The following is an 18,347-nucleotide window of genomic DNA, read 5'->3' on the forward strand; positions in this document are numbered from 1 at the left end:
AGGGAACTTTTAGGACAACCTGATAATAATGAATTACAATAGTCCAGCCTAGAGGAAATAAATGCATGAATTAGTTTTTCAGCATCACTCTGAGACAAGACCTTTCTAATTTTAGAGATATTGTGCAAATGCAAAAAAGCAGTCCTACAAATTTGCTGAGGTCATCCATGTCTTTATGTCTGTAAGACAATCCTGCAGTTTAGCTAATTGGTGTGTGTCCTCTGGCTTCATGGATAGATAAAGCTGGTTATCATCTGCGTAACAATGAAAATTTAAGCAATACCGTCTAATAATACTGCCTAAGGGAAGCATGTATAAAGTGAATAAAATTGGTCCTAGCACAGAACCTTGTGGAACTCCATAATTAACCTTAGTCTGTGAAGAAGATTCCCCATTTACATGAACAAATTGTAATCTATTAGATAAATATGATTCAAACCACCGCAGTGCCTTTAATACCTATGGCATGCTCTAATCTCTGTAATAAAATTTTATGGTCAACATTATCAAAAGCAGCGGTGAGGTCTAACAGGACAAGCACAGAGATGAGTCCACTGTCTGAGGCCATAAGAAGATCATTTGTAACCTTCACTAATGCTGTTTCTGTACTATGATGAATTCTAAACCCTGACTGAAACTCTTCAAATAGACCATTCCTCTGCAGATGATCAGTTAGCTGTTTTACAACTACCCTTTCAAGAGTTTTTGAGAGAAAAGGAAGGTTGGAGATTGGCCTATAATTAGCTAAGATAGCTTGGTCAAGTGATGGCTTTTTAAGTAATGGTTTAATTACTGCCACCTTAAAAGCCTGTGGTACATAGCCAACTAATAAAGATAGATTGATCATATTTAAGATCAAAGCATTAATTAATAGTAGGGCTTCCTTGAGCAGCCTGGTAGGAATGGGGTCTAATAAACATGTTGATGGTTTGGATGAAGTAACTAATTGTTGTGAAAGTGTCGTGACACGGACCCACAACAGGGGGCGTTAATGAACGGACAATGGATAAGCCAAAAGTAACAATTTCATGTTGTGAATCGCACAACGACGTACAGACAATAACAATATGGTGACTGTCAATCATACACAGCTTCCACCGCCAACGGAGCTGAAGAACACCGGAGCCGCCAAGCCCTGCGCCCCAGGTGGCCGCTGTCTTCAGCAGTCAGACCCGGTACTGCTGGAAGAGAACAGAGACAGTCCTGATGAGTGTGAGGTTGCACACTCAGTAATCCCACAGTCTGTACACAATTAGGAGGGAGAACCTCCACCTCCAGCAACAATTTCACCCGTGCAGCTCCTGTTGGTCTCTTTCCTGGATGGAGTGAGAGGCGAAGAACGTCGTCCTCTCACTGTCCGCCAATCCAGCCTCCGACAGAGCCCGCAGGAACACGGCTGCACACAGAACAATGTTTTGGACAACAATAATTACAGCAGAGAAGGTTACCTGAATGGTAGCTGATTTCTCGGCGGGGAGGTGGAGTTGCAGTCCGGCCTTTATGGTGGTGGTGATGAGTAGTGGATGAGTGACAGCTGTCACTCCTGGTCGCTCCGACGCCCTCTCGTGCTTGAAGCCCCCACTTCAAGCAGGGCGCCATCTTGTGGTGGTGGGCCAGCAGTACCTCCTCTTCAGCGGCCCACACAACACTAATGAAAATAACTCAGACAGAACAATCTGAGAGAAAGAGTCTAACCAATTACTGGCATCACTGAAAGCAGCCAAAGATAATGATATGTCTTTGGGATGGTTATGAGTATTTTTTTCTCTAATAGTTAAAATTTTATTAGCAAAGAAAGTCATGAAGTCATTACTAGTTAAAGTTAAAGGAATACTCGGCTCAATAGAGCTCTGACTCTTTGTCAGCCTGGCTACAGTGCTGAAAAGAAACCTGGGGTTGTTCTTATTTTCTTCAATTAGTGATGAGTAGTAAGATGTCCTAGCTTTACGGAGGGCTTTTTTATAGAGCAACAGACTCTTTTTCCAGGCTAAGTGAAGATCTTCTAAATTAGTGAGACGCCATTTCCTCTCCAACTTACGGGTTATCTGCTTTAAGCTGCTAGTTTGTGAGTTATACCACGGAGTCAGGCACTTCTGATTTAAAACTCTCTTTTTCAGAGGAGCTACAGCATCCAAAGTTGTCTTCAATGAGGATGTAAAACTATTGACAAGATACTCTATCTTACTCACAGAGTTTAGGTAGCTACTCTGCACTGTGTTGGTATATGGCATTAGAGAACATAAAGAAGGAATCATATCCTTAAACCTAGTTACAGCGCTTTCTGAAAGACTTCTAGTGTAATGAAACTTATTCCCCACTGCTGGGTAGTCCATCAGAGTAAATGTAAATGTTATTAAGAAATGATCAGACAGAAGGGAGTTTTCAGGGAATACTGTTAAGTCTTCAATTTCCATACCATAAGTCAGAACAAGATCTAAGATATGATTAAAGTGGTGGGTGGACTCATTTACATTTTGAGCAAAGCCAATTGAGTCTAATAATAGATTAAATGCAGTGTTGAGGCTGTCATTCTCAGCATCTGTGTGGATGTTAAAATCACCCACTATAATTATCTTATCTGAGCTAAGCACTAAGTCAAACAAAAGGTCTGAAAATTCACAGAGAAACTCACAGTAACAACCAGGTGGACGATAGATAATAACAAATAAAACTGGTTTTTGGGACTTCCAATTTGGATGGACAAGACTAAGAGTCAAGCTTTCAAATGAATTAAAGCTCTGTCTGGGTTTTTGATTAATTAATAAGCTGGAATGGAAGATTGCTGCTAATCCTCCGCCCCGGCCCGTGCTACGAGCATTCTGACAGTTAGTGTGACTCGGGGGTGTTGACTCATTTAAACTAACATATTCATCCTGCTGTAACCAGGTTTCTGTAAGGCAGAATAAATCAATATGTTGATCAATTATTATATAATTTACTAACAGGGACTTAGAAGAGAGAGACCTAATGTTTAATAGACCACATTTAACTGTTTTAGTCTGTGGTGCAGTTGAAGGTGCTATATTATTTTTTCTTTTGAATTTTTATGCTTAAATAGATTTTTGCTGGTTATTGGTGGTCTGGGAGCAGGCACCGTCTCTACGGGGATGGGGTAATGAGGGGATGGCAGGGGGAGAGAAGCTGCAGAGAGGTGTGTAAGACTACAACTCTGCTTCCTGGTCCCAACCCTGGATAGTCACGGTTTGGAGGATTTAAGAAAATTGGCCAGATTTCTAGAAATGAGAGCTGCTCCATCCAAAGTGGGATGGATGCCGTCTCTCCTAACAAGACCAGGTTTTCCCCAGAAGCTTTGCTAATTATCTATGAAGCCCACCTCATTTTTTGGACACCACTCAGACAGCCAGCAATTCAAGGAGAACATGCGGCTAAACATGTCACTCCCGGTCCGATTGGGGAGGGGCCCAGAGAAAACTACAGAGTCCAACATTGTTTTTGCAAAGTTACACACCGATTCAATGTTAATTTTAGTGACCTCCGATTGGCGTAACCGGGTGTCATTACTGCCGACGTGAATTACAATCTTACCAAATTTACGCTTAGCCTTAGCCAGCAGTTTCAAATTTCCTTCAATGTCGCCTGCTCTGGCCCCCGGAAGACAATTGACTATGGTTGCTGGTGTTGCTAACTTCACATTTCTCAAAACAGAGTCGCCAATAACCAGAGTTTGATCCTCGGCGGGTGTGTCGCCGAGTGGGGAAAAACGGTTAGAAATGTTATATAAAATCATAATACAATATACAGTACATATTTATTTATATACACACACTCACAGAAATATTTAACCCCAAGATTTATGTAATTTTATTACATGACAAATTCCCATTTACTTTTTTTTTTAGATAATTTTAATACAAACCTACCAAATAAACCTTACATGATGCATATTCATTACTGTAATAAATCCTATTTATTTAAAATGCATAATCCTCAGCTTTATGTATTTAGTATTAATAAAACATAATTACTCTAAATCAATAATAATGACAGTATTTATTTAAAATACATAAAGTATATTGTTTGAATTGCATAATAAATATGTTACCATTTATCTTGTATAGGTAACATAATTATTTCTGTGAGTGCACACACGGGGCACACAGACACAGAGGCAGAACATCCTCCTGAAGGCCCGAGTCAGGCGTCTCCTCCAGGTGGTCCGGGTCTCTGCTTGCACGTCTAAAAATCACACAGAAATATTTGTTAGATTGAATAAAGCAATAAAGTTACAAACACTCTGGGAACTGTGGAACATCTGACTCACCAGGCTGGATGGCTGCTGGTTCTACTTCTTCCTCCTGTATGATGGTGGTGAGGTCCTCAGTCTGGTCCAGGGTTTCCTCGGCCCAGACAACAGGTTCAACTCCCCATATCCATCTCAAGATGGTCCTCTTCCAGGAAGGGATGTCTGAGAACATCAGCAGGTCTGATCCACTGTTCGTTGTTGAGGCACATCATGTGTTTTAGAAGGTCCACAAACTCACGTCCCTCCTTCTCTGTCGTGTTTGTGTCCATCAGCTGGTGAAGCAAGAAGTCAGAAAGACATGTCACATGAGCCAAATGGCTGGTGGTCATCATAAACCCTATAGATCCTGGACAAACCCTCTGTGACATCACCAACAGGTTTTCTTTAAAGGGGTTCTGAAGCTCAAACCATCCGGCTTTTGATGTTTCCATTTTGGTCGTTCTTACTGAACCTAAGACCATTAATGGGTGAAGAGGTGCAGTTATCGAACAAGCCAAAGCTAACGGGCTAACCTTGGTTTGGGTCTTTTATAAATCCATATTTTTACGGACTGGGTGGTGGGTTTCATGATGGGTGGCTTTGGAGCTGATATTAAAACTTCTGACAAGCTTATTGCCTCAGTAACCTGGAATATCTGTGGCACCAACCTGACCCAGACCTGCTCATGGTGCTATTATACAAATGAATTAACAAGAAACTTTCACTGGACAGAAAAGCTGACACATACATCCTATATGGTCTTTTAGTGCCATGAACAGCAGAACGATCCATATTATCTCCAAGGGCACAATTTAGAACTAGAAATTGGGGGGGACAAAGTGTGAGGTCTGCAGGGCCGAAGCCCATAGGCCGGGGTCCGGGGGCCGCTTTAGGCCCCCAGAAGCCAACGGTTTCTAGATAAGCTCAGATGCATTCTGAGCATCCAGAACAGTAATTTTAATGTTTTGAGAAGACCATAAAGTGGAAACCATTTGACTTATGCAATCTGAAACTGTGGATCTAAGTACTTTATTCTGAGAATAGCCAGCATTGATTTTATTAACATCCTGGTCTAAATAAGGTATCACCACATGTGTAGAACTCAAAAAGAATGATAGGTTGAGTTTTCATTAAAAAAACAACTGCAATGTGGTAAAATGTTTTCATAAATATGAAAGAACAGGCTCTTAATAATTATTAACTATCACATACTGTATTTTTTTTCTCAAGATTTGTTTTTGCATAAGTTTGAAAAAACAACAGCTCATAAGTTTAGGATAAATTACTTATCATGAATTTAATTTTCAAAGTGGCACTAATGACAACACTCATACTGAACATAATTTAATTTGCATAGACTGATTTTGGAGATCAAGCAATAATTGCAGATGGGCTTTCTGAGGTCCCAGATAGCTTTTCTGATTTCCTTTTCTAACTTTCAGAATTGAGTAAATTAGCATATGGTCCATTGATACGTATGTGTAGACACTAGTCGCTAGAGGCAACTATTTTTGGTTTCAAATCTGGGCAAATGCAGTCCCAGAAAATTCCGAATGTGACAAACAAGAAACAGGTGTAAACAAGTCAGTGCTGCTAAAAATACAAACTTGCAGAAACAAAGATACTATTCTGACATGGTTTGCACATAAGACTGACATAGCATGTTTCAAGTACACACATATATGTCAGAAGGTGGGGGGGACATACCATATTCTGTCCCCCCTGGTTGAAAAGGTGGGGGTGACATGCCCCCCATCCCCCACCAAATTGTGCCCATGATTATCTCAGATATTTGGAATAAAATGCTCTGGACACAGCTGTCAGTCAAAGTGGCCACTCTGCTGATTATTCATAAATTAATGAAGCGGGAACAAGCTGTTTTTTTGAACCAGGCTGTAAACATGTCTTCCTGCCACAGTACTTTGTCACGAACTGAACCTTTTGTCTGTTGACACAGCACCAATCAGATGCAGCCATTTCTTCTGTGCCAGTGAGTGACTGTTGGATAAATCATTCTGCTCATTCTTGTTATGTGTAGGACGCAGCCCGGAGAACCGACCAGCGTTTGAAGGACCCAGTATAAAATAAGCAGAGCACGGTACAAAGGATAACAGAGTTTAATGAACATAACAGTGCTGTGAAAAAATATAAAAGTGCGCGGTCTGGCGTGGTGGTTTTGCGGTGCGCTCCCAGCAGCGCCAACGGTCCGGAGCCAGAACCAACCCGGACCCAAGGACCCTGCCGACACCCCCCAGGTGGCCGCGACAAACCGAGTCTGTGAAAGAAGGAATCATTATGTGAGTCCACACTCAACACACAGAGAGAACGCCCAAAGGTGCACAAACAGCAAACACTTCCTGGCTTAATTACTAATCAGCTTCCCACCCTGCAGGGTGGAACACCCAGTTCACAAAACTCCACTGCAGAGGAAGCCGACTACATGACCAACATACAGCTCAATATAATAAGGTGTGAGGGACACCACATTTACTGACTGTATAAATGTTAGTCACAAAATCTAACGTACCTCAGGAAGTGTGCTGACGAGCATGAGACCTCACCCCCTCCTCTTTCACAGACCATGCATCAAACCTGGACGTTCTCTGCATCCACTGATGATGAGATGGCTCCCGAGACGACGATCTCACCCGTCTGGTCACAAGGTCGAGTCTCTGGCAAATACACACTGTGTACTCCAGTCTTAAATGCCACCATGTTCCAATCCATGTAGATGCACCACAGCTGTGAGTCCTGACGAGCCGCAGGTGATCAGCCTCAGGTGATCAGGGTGAGGTCCTGATAAACTCAGCTACACAGCCACTCAGTCCCAAATGCAAGCCACCTGGAGGGAAAAACAAAAGACAGGACAAAAGACAGAAACAAAAAGGCAGCCAGGCCCCCCCAGCCACACAACAGTTCTGTCTGTTATTGACTTCTTACCCATGTAAAGTTTGAGAATAGGTTGAGAATGGAGAACAGGTTCCATTTTTAACATTCATTCATAAATCCATTTTGGGATTTGACACACTGTGGAACGCGCTACTTATTGACACAGTACTGTGGCCGTAGCCACTTCCTTTGACATTTAAACATGCAGCTCAATGCAGTGACTCGCTATAGGAGCCAACCTCAACTGGCCATTCAAGGAATTGCATGATTTAGTATTTTGGATTTTGCTTCACAACAGGACCAGAGTTTTGGGCTTGGTGGTCACACAGTCAGTGAATTAGACACTGGAAGCAAACATTTGTTGAAGGTGGTTGAAGGAAAGACTGAGAGGCCACTAGTGAGCACCTACCTCCATGATGTCCTCCAGACAGGTCAACACAACCTGTCTGGTGTCAGAGAATTTGTGACCTGTCTCCATCTTCACCAGTGCAGGAGTCTGCAAAAAGACCGTGTTAGAGTTAACTTTCAGAAAAATGAATGGATGGATGGATGTGATGGTACCTTCAGTGTCCAAGTGTCCTGACCGTTGATACGCTGTCTCTCAAAACAGTGGTTGGTGTGTGGTCCCAACCTGAGGAGGTGATCTGGGGGCAGACCCTGAGTGTCCACGATGAACTTTATCTGAAGAAATCAAACAAAAACATCAAATCTCACTGTGCAAACACGGACTTTTCTTTCACAAATTGTTGCCTTTGCAGGAGCAAATGTTTCTGTGTTTACGAGGGCCACAGATTAATAATAAATCCAGTCTGGACAAAAAAGAACTTACCATATCATAGGGATGTTCTCCGGGATACAGGGCCGTTCCAATAGCCAGCTCAGTCACAGACACACCAAGCGCCCACATATCGATCTCCTCTGCGTAGGCCAACCCTAAGTGGACCTCTGGAGCTCTGAGCAAAGAGGAACAGAGCAACATTACACATCGTCTACCAAAGGATTCATTTTTCCATCAATTTTCAGGGCAGAAACAAACAAATCTGTTGTGTGGGCCGCCAGAAGAGGAGGTACTGCTGGCCCACCACCAGAGGGCGCCCTGCCTGAAGTGCGGGCTTCAGGCAGGAGAGGGCGCTGCCGCCACGGACACAGCCGGGGGTGACAGCTGTCACTCATTATCTCATGACAGCTGTCACCCATCTACACTTCATCTTACTGCTCCATAAAATCCGGACGTCATCTCCACCTCATTGCCGAGATATCATCTACCTGTGAAGGTAATATTCTCTGCTGTACTGAAAACTGTGTCATAGTCTGAACTCTTTTTGCAGCCGCTTTCCTGTTGTGAGCCTTATCTGCTGGATTGGCGTTTGGTGTGAACAGCGACGGCTTCGCTTCATACCCCAACCAGATAAGTGGTTAACAGGACCTGCACAAGTGTGTGATTAGGGGTGGAGGTGACTTTCCACCTTCTGACTGTTTTGGTTACTGGGTGTGCACACACCCACATCTCACTGTTTGTGCTCCTCGTCAGCAGTACCAGATCCGACAGTCGGGGACGGTGATCACCTGGGAATTCGGGACTTGGCGGCTCCAGTATTCACCAGGTTTGGTGGCGGCGGAAATCGTGTGGTTCCGGCTCTTCTCAGGACAGACGTCTTCTATCCTCGAGCCTGCCCACACGTCACCTTTGTGTATTGACTGATATCAGATTCTGAGATTGTCTGTATATTCGTTGTGCACATTCACAACATTAAATTGTTACCTTTTGGCTCATCTGTTGACCGTTCATTTGCGCCCCCTGTTGTGGGTCCGTGTCACTACACTTTCCCCAACAAAATCTGTCAAATGTTCTCTGCAGTATTTGGACTTACTGGTACCAAAAGGTCCCTGCAAAAGATGGAGGCTCGGAGATCTGCTGAGCCAATCCAAAGTCAATCAGTTTGACCTTGAGTGGCTGATTGTGGTCGACCACCATAATATTCTGGGGCTTTATGTCACAATGAATAACAGCCAGGGTCTGCAGGTGGAGCAGTGCGGTGGCCATCTGCAGTCACACAAACATTTATTGTTGTTAGGAGACAGACCACAACCCCAAATGTCTTACTTTAGTTCAATATATAATGTGGACTTTTTTTTAATTAAAAAATAAAATCTAACTTACTTGCTGCACAACAGCTCGAAGGTCACTGACGGGAAGAGGGTCATAGTTCAGCTCATCCACGTAGTCATGAAGACTCTGGACCAGGAGTTCAAACTTAAGGCAAATGAGGTCTCCATGTGTGAAAGAATCGTACCATTTGATGATGTTGGCCTTCTCTGGGTCCAGGGCACGCAGGAGTTCAATCAATCAATCAATCAACTTTTTTCTTATATAGCGCCAAATCACAACAAACAGTTGCCCCAAGGAGCTCCACATTGTAAGGCAAGGCCATACAATAATTATGAAAAACCCCAACGGTCAAAACGACCCCCTATGAGCAAGCACTTGGCCACAGTGGGAAGGAAAAACTCCCTTTTAACAGGAAGAAACCTCCAGCAGAACCAGGCTCAGGGAGGGGCAGTCTTCTGCTGAGACTGGTTGGGGCTGAGGGAAAGAACCAGGAAAAAGACATGCCGAGAAGGGGGGCAGAGATCGATCACTAATGATTAAATGCAGAGTGATGCATACGGAGCAAAAAGAGAAAGAAACAGTGCATCATGGGAACCCCCCCACAGTCTACGTCTAAAGCAACATAACCAAGGGATGGTCCAGGGTCACCCGATCCAGCCCTAACTATAAGCCTTAGCGAAAAGGAAAGTTTTAAGCCTAATCTTAAAAGTAGAGAGGGTATCTGTCTCCCTGATCTGAATTGGGAGCTGGTTCCACAGGAGAGGAGCCTGAAAGCTGAAGGCTCTGCCTCCCATTCTACTCTTACAAACCCTAGGAACCACAAGTAAGCCCGCAGTCTGAGAGCGAAGCGCTCTAATGGGGTAATATGATACTACGAGGTCCCTAAGATAAGATGGGACCTGATTATTCAAAACCTTATAAGTAAGAAGAAGAATTTTAAATTCTATTCTAGAATTAACAGGAAGCCAATGAAGAGAGGCCAACACGGGTGAGATATGCTCTCTCCTGCTAGTCCCCGTCAGTACTCTAGCTGCAGCATTCTGAACCAACTGAAGGCTTTTTAGGGAACTTTTAGGACAACCTGATAATAATGAATTACAATAGTCCAGCCTAGAGGAAATAAATGCATGAATTAGTTTTTCAGCATCACTCTGAGACAAGACCTTTCTGATTTTAGAGATATTGCGTAAATGCAAAAAGGCAGTCCTACATATTTGTTTAATATGCGCTTTGAATGACATGTCCTGATCAAAAATGACTCCAAGATTTCTCACAGTATTACTAGAGATCAGGGAAATGCCATCCAGAGTAACGATCTGGTTAGACACCATGCTTCTAAGATTTGTGGGGCCAAGTACAATAACTTCAGTTTTATCTGAGTTTAAAAGCAGGAAATTAGAGGTCATCCATGTCTTTATGTCTGTAAGACAATCCTGCAGTTTAGCTAATTGGTGTGTATCCTCTGGCTTCATGGATAGATAAAGCTGGGTATCATCTGCGTAACAATGAAAATTTAAGCAATACCGTCTAATAATACTGCCCAAGGGAAGCATGTACAAAGTGAACAAAATTGGTCCTAGCACAGAACCTTGTGGAACTCCATAATTAACTTCAGTCTGTGAAGAAGATTCCCCATTTACATGAACAAACTGTAATCTATTAGACAAATATGATTCAAACCACCGCAGCACAGTGCCCTTAATACCTATGACATGCTCTAATCTCTGTAATAAAATTTTATGGTCAACAGTATCAAAAGCAGCACTGAGGTCCAACAGAACAAGCACAGAGATAAGTCCACTGTCCGAAGCCATAAGAAGATCATTTGTAACCTTCACTAATGCTGTTTCTGTACTATGATGAATTCTAAAACCTGACTGAAACTCTTCAAATAGACCATTCCTCTGCAGATGATCAGTTAGCTGTTTTACAACTACCCTCTCAAGAATCTTTGAGAGAAAAGGAAGGTTGGAGATTGGCCTATAATTAGCTAAGATAGCTGGGTCAAGTGATGGCTTTTTAAGTAATGGTTTAATTACTGCCACCTTAAAGGCCTGTGGTACATAACCAACTAACAAAGATAGATTGATCATATTTAAGATTGAAGCATTAAATAATGGTAGGACTTCCTTGAGCAGCCTGGCAGGAATGGGGTCTAATAAACATGTTGATGGTTTGGATGAAGTAACTAATGAAAATAACTCAGACAGAACAATCGGAGAGAAAGAGTCTAACCAAATTGTTGTGAAAGTGTAGGAACACGGACCCACAACAGGGGGCGCAATGAACGGACAATGGAGAGAGTAAATAACAAGATTTACTACTGAAACAAGCACGAGTAATACAACAAACACAATTTGGGGTCGAATCCGCTGGTGTCGTGTGGGCAGGCTCGAAGGTAGGAGACGTCTGTCTCAGTCGAACCGGAACCACCCAGATCTCCTCTGCCACCGAACCCTGGAAATACTGGAACCGCCAAGTCCCGAATTCCCAGGTGGCCACTGCCTCCGCTCGTCGGATCCGGTACTGCTGGCAGGAGAGAGCAACAACACACAGGAGTGGATGAACGCACCCAGTAACAGAGAGGGGAGAAGCCGCCTCCACCTCTTGGCAAAGTATAGCAGGAAGGTGAGTACTTATCCAAAGAATGAGGTTTTCAGTAGTCACCAGTCCTGAAAAAGGTTTTAACAGTCTTAGCTGATGATGCAATGTATAACTGCAGAGAATACTACCTTGGTCTTAGGCGATATCTCGGCACTGAGGTGGAGACGCCTGATATACCTCGGTGCTGAGTAGAACAGCTGTGTCTGGTGATGGGTGACAGCTGTCACCCAGGCTACTCCCATGATGCGGCAGCGCCCTCTGGTGCCTGGAGCCCGCACTCCAGGCAGGGCGCCCTCTGGTGGTGGTGGGCCAGCAGTACCTCCTCTTCAGCGGCCCACACAACACAAATACCGGCATCACTGAAAGCAGCCAAAGATAACGATACATCTTTGGGATGGTTATGAGTAATTTTTTCTCTAATAGTCAAAATTTTGTTAGCAAAGAAAGTCATGAAGTCATTACTAGTTAAAGTTAATGGAATACTCAGCTCAATAGAGCTCTGACTCTTTGTCAGCCTGGCTACAGTGCTGAAAAGAAACCTGGGGTTGTTCTTATTTTCTTCAATTAGTGATGAGTAGAAAGATGTCCTAGCTTTACGGAGGGCTTTTTTATAGAGCAACAAACTCTTTTTCCAGGCTAAGTGAAGATCTTCTAAATGAGTGAGACGCCATTTCCTCTCCAACTTACGGGTTATCTGCTTTAAGCTACGAGTTTGTGAGTTATACCACGGAGTCAGACACTTCTGATTTAAAGCTCTCTTTTTCAGAGGAGCTACAGCATCCAAAGTTGTCTTCAATGAGGATGTAAAACTATTGACGAGATACTCTATCTCCCTTACAGAGTTTAGGTAGCTACTCTGCTCTGTGTTGGTATATGACATTAGAGAACATAAAGAAGGAATCATATCCTTAAACCTAGTTACAGCACTTTCTGAAAGACTTCTAGTGTAATGAAACTTATTCCCCACTGCAGGGTAGTCCAACAGGGTAAATGTAAATGTTATTAAAAAATGATCAGACAGAAGGGAGTTTTCAGGGAATACTGTTAAGTCTTCTATTTCCATACCATAAGTCAGAACAAGATCTAAAATATGATTAAAGTGGTGGGTGGACTCATTTACTTTTTGAGCAAAGCCGATAGAGTCTAATAATAGATTAAATGCAGTGTTGAGGCTGTCATTCTCAGCATCTGTGTGGATGTTAAAATCGCCCACTATAATTATCTTATCTGAGCTAAGCACTAAGTCAGACAAAAGGTCTGAAAATTCACAGAGAAACTCACAGTAACGACCAGGTGGACGATAGATAATAACAAATAAAACTGTTTTTTGGGACTTCCAATTTGGATGGACAAGACTAAGAGACAAGCTTTCAAATGAATTAAAGCTCTGTCTAGGTTTTTGATTAATTAATAGGCTGGAATGGAAGATTGCTGCTAATCCTCCGCCCCGGCCCGTGCTACGAGCATTCTGACAGTTAGTGTGACTCGGGGGTGTTGACTCGTTTAAACTAACATATTCATCCTGCTGTAACCAGGTTTCTGTTAGGCAGAATAAATCAATACGTTGATCAATTATTATATCATTTACCAACAGGGACTTAGAAGAGAGAGACCTAATGTTTAATAGACCACATTTAACTGTTTTAGTCTGTGGTGCAGTTGAAGGTGCTATATTATTTTTTCTTTTTGAATTTTTATGCTTAAATAGATTTTTGCTGGTTATTGGTGGTCTGGGAGCAGGCACCGTCTCTACGGGGATGGGGTAATGAGGGGATGGCAGGGGGAGAGAAGCTGCAGAGAGGTGTATAAGACCACAGCTCTGCTTCCTGGTCCCAACGCTAGACAGTCACAGTTTGGAGGATCTAAAAAAAAAAAAAATTGGCCAGATTTCTAGAAATGAGAGCTGCTCCCTCTAAAGTGGGATGGATGCCGTCTCTCCTAACAAGACCAGGTTTTCCCCAGAAGCTTCAAGACTGGCAAGCTGTGGAAGACGTGAAAAATCATTTATGAAGGTTTACAATTCATGGCTGAAATAAATCTTTGAAAGTAAAGAATGTGACTGTAATTACCTCTTTCTTTGTCTCACTAATAATACTGGGCTTGTTCTTTGAAATTTTGATGGCCACGTCCTGATGGGTCACTTTGTGTCGACACTTGGCCACCTTCCCAAAGTTGCCCTCACCCAGGAACTCCTGCACCATGTAAAATGACTGGAGCACATCACCCTCCTTGACGGGGAAATCATCTGTGGGGGACGAGAGGAGCCGTGAGGCAGAGATCAACACAAAACAGTAAAATACAAGAGCAATCGGAGATTTCTGACGTCCGCCAATCCGGATCCGGACCACCTCCAATATTCAGTGGAGTCTTCTATGCCCTAATATCTATCTGTGGTGCAAATTTAGTGAGAATCTGCAAAGTAGTTTTGACATAATTCTTAAAAGCCTACAAAGAGAAACTTGATCCAGAATCTACATCTGGATCACCTCCAAAATTTAATGTAGTCTTCCATGACCTATTATTTATCTATAGTGAAAATTTGGTGAGAATCTGCAAAGTAGTTTTGACATCCTTCAAAGTTTATAGAAAGTGAAACTTGTTCCAGAATCTGGATCCGGATCACATCTAAAATTTAGTGGAGTCTTCCATGGCCTAATATGTATCTGTGATGAAAATCTCATCAATATCCGTGCAGTAGTTTTGACATAATCTTGCTAACAGTCAGACAGACAGGCAAATAAATAAATCATTAAACGCTGGTGATTTATTAGGTCCTTAAGGCAAATACTTCTAACTTCATCATCATCAGCTAGCACAAAAAACAAAAAATAAAAAAATAAGAATAAAAATTAAAGTTTAATATTCAGAATAACAAGTCAGGACTTTGAACATTTGTCTCACCAGAACCCATCATGAACTTGTTGCTGCTGCTGAAGATGTCAATAAACAAATTTCTTCTCAGTGAAGATCAATATACGTCTTTCCTCTTCAACAAACTGCTGCAAACTGAAGAACTAGCGCCACCTGCTGCCTTTTATGGATTTCAAGTACTTTGTGACAGTTAGCATAACCCTTAGTAACGAAGCTTCTGAGCTCCTACGTCATTTGGACAGTTGATCCCCTGATTTAGCAGATGGGCGGGGCTAATACATAACGCTCTGGCTCCGCCCACTCAACGTGATCGCAGTTTGAATGACTGTAAATCCCATCAAAGCAGACAGGCTGATTGTTTGTTTGCGAAGAAACATTTACAAATATCCAGTAACAGGTTAATATAGCTTTAAGGACAAAATATTTTATTTTGGTTTTGTTTTGAAGTCGTGTACTGCTCCGTTCGCGACTGCTTCTCGGACAGCCAATCAGAGAGCGGAAAAAGCGCGACAGAGAGCGACGGAAAAACACGAGGGACGGCGGAGAAAACCGGAGAAAAGTTAAACAAAAAGGAAGGATTACGCCAACAAAGACAAACCAGGCAATAGCTTTTTTTTTTTTTTTTGCCGCATCGTTTTGGAGGACGTTTGGATTTATATATTTGTCTTTCATGTTGAACGAAGATTTGGTGAGTTGAAACGTTTCCTCCTTCCATTTTTTATTTTATTATTATTTATTCTAAACAACTATCTGTTGGTGCACAAACTAAGCTAACATGTTGTAAGTGAATTTATATTTGTTATTTAGCTTACTGTGTAAAGTGTATTGCTAAGCTAGGTGTAACAGGCTAACACGGGCCCAATGTCATATGGATTTTATTTTATTTTATTTTTCCTGCTTCAAGGACCTGAAATTACATACAGGTGATATGTTTTATCCTATTATTTAATGTTGTTACGTGGAACTGTTTGACTCTGTGGCCTGACACAAATTAAGAACCTAAAGCTTTACTAAATGGACTTGGATTGTCAGGAGAAATTAAGTAATGACTAAAAAGGGTTCCCAAAAACTACAGTTGACAAAGAAGGGTTTCATTCTATTGTTTTTTCTACCTGGTTCTTTTATGTAAAATTCTGCCCCTTACCAAAAACCAAAGCATTGTATTCCTCATTTTGAGTTTATTCAAGGTCACGTTAGAAACCAGGCCTGGGACGCTCACAGACAGTGTCCATCTGGTGAAAGGTCCCTAAAATGAGTCATACAGCACTTTTTATACCTTGTGGGTGTTAACAATGGGTGTGGTTTCATCGCACATTTCTAATGTTACTGGCTCTCACCAACAGGGGGAGCTCTCCCGGTGTCTGAAACAAGCATGCGTCATTTCAGAGCGTCAGCAGCGATTAACATATTATCACCTTGTTTCTGCTTAAAACTGCACTCCAGTCATCATCCATCTCAGCAACAGATCTCTGAAGCTTTTGGACAACAATCACTTCCACATAAATTCTATGAAACAATGCTGATAATATATATTATATATTTATATATTTACCTGGTAGTCAGGAGGATAATAAAAGACAGGGGGACCAATCAGACTGCAATACTGGTGCGTCTGAGTCTGACTCTCTCCACCCAAACCGATCAAAGGGAATAATGTGATTATTAACCATCAGACAAAGTAAAACGTTTTAAATCATTCAAAAGTGCAGTTTTAAGCAGAAACATGGCGATAATCTCTTAATTGCTGCTGATGCTCTGAAATGATGCATACGCAGTGAAGGCAGGGGGCTTGATCAGACTGTAACACCGGTGAGCCGTGAAGCGTCAGTTCGTGCTGAAGTGAGACAATGGTTATTTTGCGTGTGGTGTTCAGACGTACAAACAAATGTCAATGTCGCTCGACTTGGGCTCCCATTCAAACCACCAGTTATGTTTGTATGTTAGTACAGACAGCGGACCATGAAGAAATGTAGATTAAACCTGTTTGTTTTGATTCCATTTCCTACTGAGAAGACTCAGATGAACGCAAAACATGAATAAAAAGACGTAATTTTCCTGCAATTTTAGTTTGTCAGTATTTCTGACACTGAATAATTTTGTCATTATGATGCAGACTAGAGTGTGGATACTCAAACCTGGCCCGTTAGGACATGATGAGTTGGGTCAGTGTCGCAGACCCAACAGTCCCCCCCCCTAAGAATTGGTCCGCCCTGCCTCCACTGTGCATATGTCATTTGGGACCACAACAGCTCCCAAAGCAATCAAAGGGAATAATGGGATTATTAACCATCAGATGACAAACCTACCCTTAAATCTGTCTAAAGTCAGTTTTAAGATGAAATGAGGTGGTAAAAACAACGGCCGCTCTGATGGACCGATAAGGGAATAGTTAAGCAAAAAGACTATTGATATCGGTTGATCGAATAATTTATTAATGATACCTTAAAAGAATCGGTTCTCAATACCCAGCCCTAGACAGGATTGGTGTAGCAGAATGAAGATCCCAGGTCATGATTGAAAAGACGTTCCCACGAGCTTGGCTAATGGGGAATTCCCCTTTGGCTGACCTGGTAGAGGAATGGTCTTTAGTGCGAGCCGTCCGGGGTTCAATCCCACCGCCGTCCCGGCCACGAAGGTCCTACAGTCACATTAGAAATAAACATATCAGCGGGACAGCTCAGGTGGGACTGTTTGGAGACAAAGTCAGAAAGGTGAGTTTGAGATGGTTTGGACGTGTAGTTGAGGGAGCCAGGTTATACAACCCCTGGCAAAAATTATGGAATCACCGGCCTCGGAGGATGTTCATTCAGTTCTTTAATTTTGTAGAAAAAAAGCAGATCACAGACATGACACAAAACTAAAGCAGTGTTGCCACAGTTACTTTGAAAAAGTAATCCAATTACTGATTACTCCTTGAAAAAGTAACTTAGTTACTTTACTGATTACTCAATTGTAAAAGTAACTAAGTTAGATTACTAGTTACTTTTTTAGTTACTTTTCCCAGCTGCCGAAAACAACCCTCTGCCACCTCAACATGACAGTGATACCTGTTTTGCCAAAACTCACTTTATAGTCACCCTTTCTTGACTTCAATGAAAATAAATACTTGTTTTATAAAAAGTAAAATAAAGACCTCTTTCTTGACCTCATATTTAACTGTTGACAGCACTGTAACAGTAAAACTTGCAATTTCGAACCTACATTGTTTATAAATGTAACTATTAAATTCTAAAATTTTTCTAACATTTAAATTCTCTCTAAACATTTTACTTGTCGAAATTATTATTATTTTAAGCAATATTAGTAGTTGTAGTAAAAAACGGCTTCAAAACTGGACCTTTAATCTAGGGGTGTTGTGGGGGGCACATCCTTGCCCCACGCCCCCATTCCATCTGGATTCGCCCCTGCTTTGGCGTTTGAGCACAAAGAATGGATAACATTTATTTATGCAGAAAACATGACCAGATTTACAGGTAAGAAAGTTTTATTGCGTTTTCACATCATGTGGTCCTCAGAAAGAGAGTTTAGGTGCATTTGAGTGGAAAAAAGTGTTAGTTGTTGACGCGTCGCGGAGGATCAGCTGTTTTTAACGACCAGATACAGAGCGGCTCAGCTCACAATTCTAAATAA

At 42.1% G+C, this 18,347-nt stretch overlaps 1 protein-coding gene and 1 long non-coding RNA gene across 2 annotated transcripts in view; one reads left to right on the top strand and one right to left on the bottom strand.

Moving 5' to 3' along the window:
• Nucleotides 1-18,347, top strand: part of LOC117504894 — a 797,517-nt gene that overhangs the window by 560,623 nt on the left and 218,547 nt on the right. The window lies entirely within an intron of this gene.
• LOC117504854 (homeodomain-interacting protein kinase 1-like) lies at nt 7,495-9,382 on the bottom strand. Its single transcript, XM_034164407.1, has 4 exons — nt 9,004-9,382; nt 7,962-8,085; nt 7,694-7,813; nt 7,495-7,628 (listed from the first exon to the last, which is right to left on the bottom strand). Exons 1-4 carry the CDS (start codon nt 9,174-9,176, stop codon nt 7,527-7,529), a joined length of 519 nt encoding a protein of 172 aa, XP_034020298.1. The 5' UTR covers nt 9,177-9,382; the 3' UTR covers nt 7,495-7,526.

The sequence above is a fragment of the Thalassophryne amazonica genome, chromosome 23 (assembly GCF_902500255.1).
Source record: "Thalassophryne amazonica chromosome 23, fThaAma1.1, whole genome shotgun sequence".
Lineage (NCBI taxonomy): Eukaryota > Metazoa > Chordata > Actinopteri > Batrachoidiformes > Batrachoididae > Thalassophryne > Thalassophryne amazonica.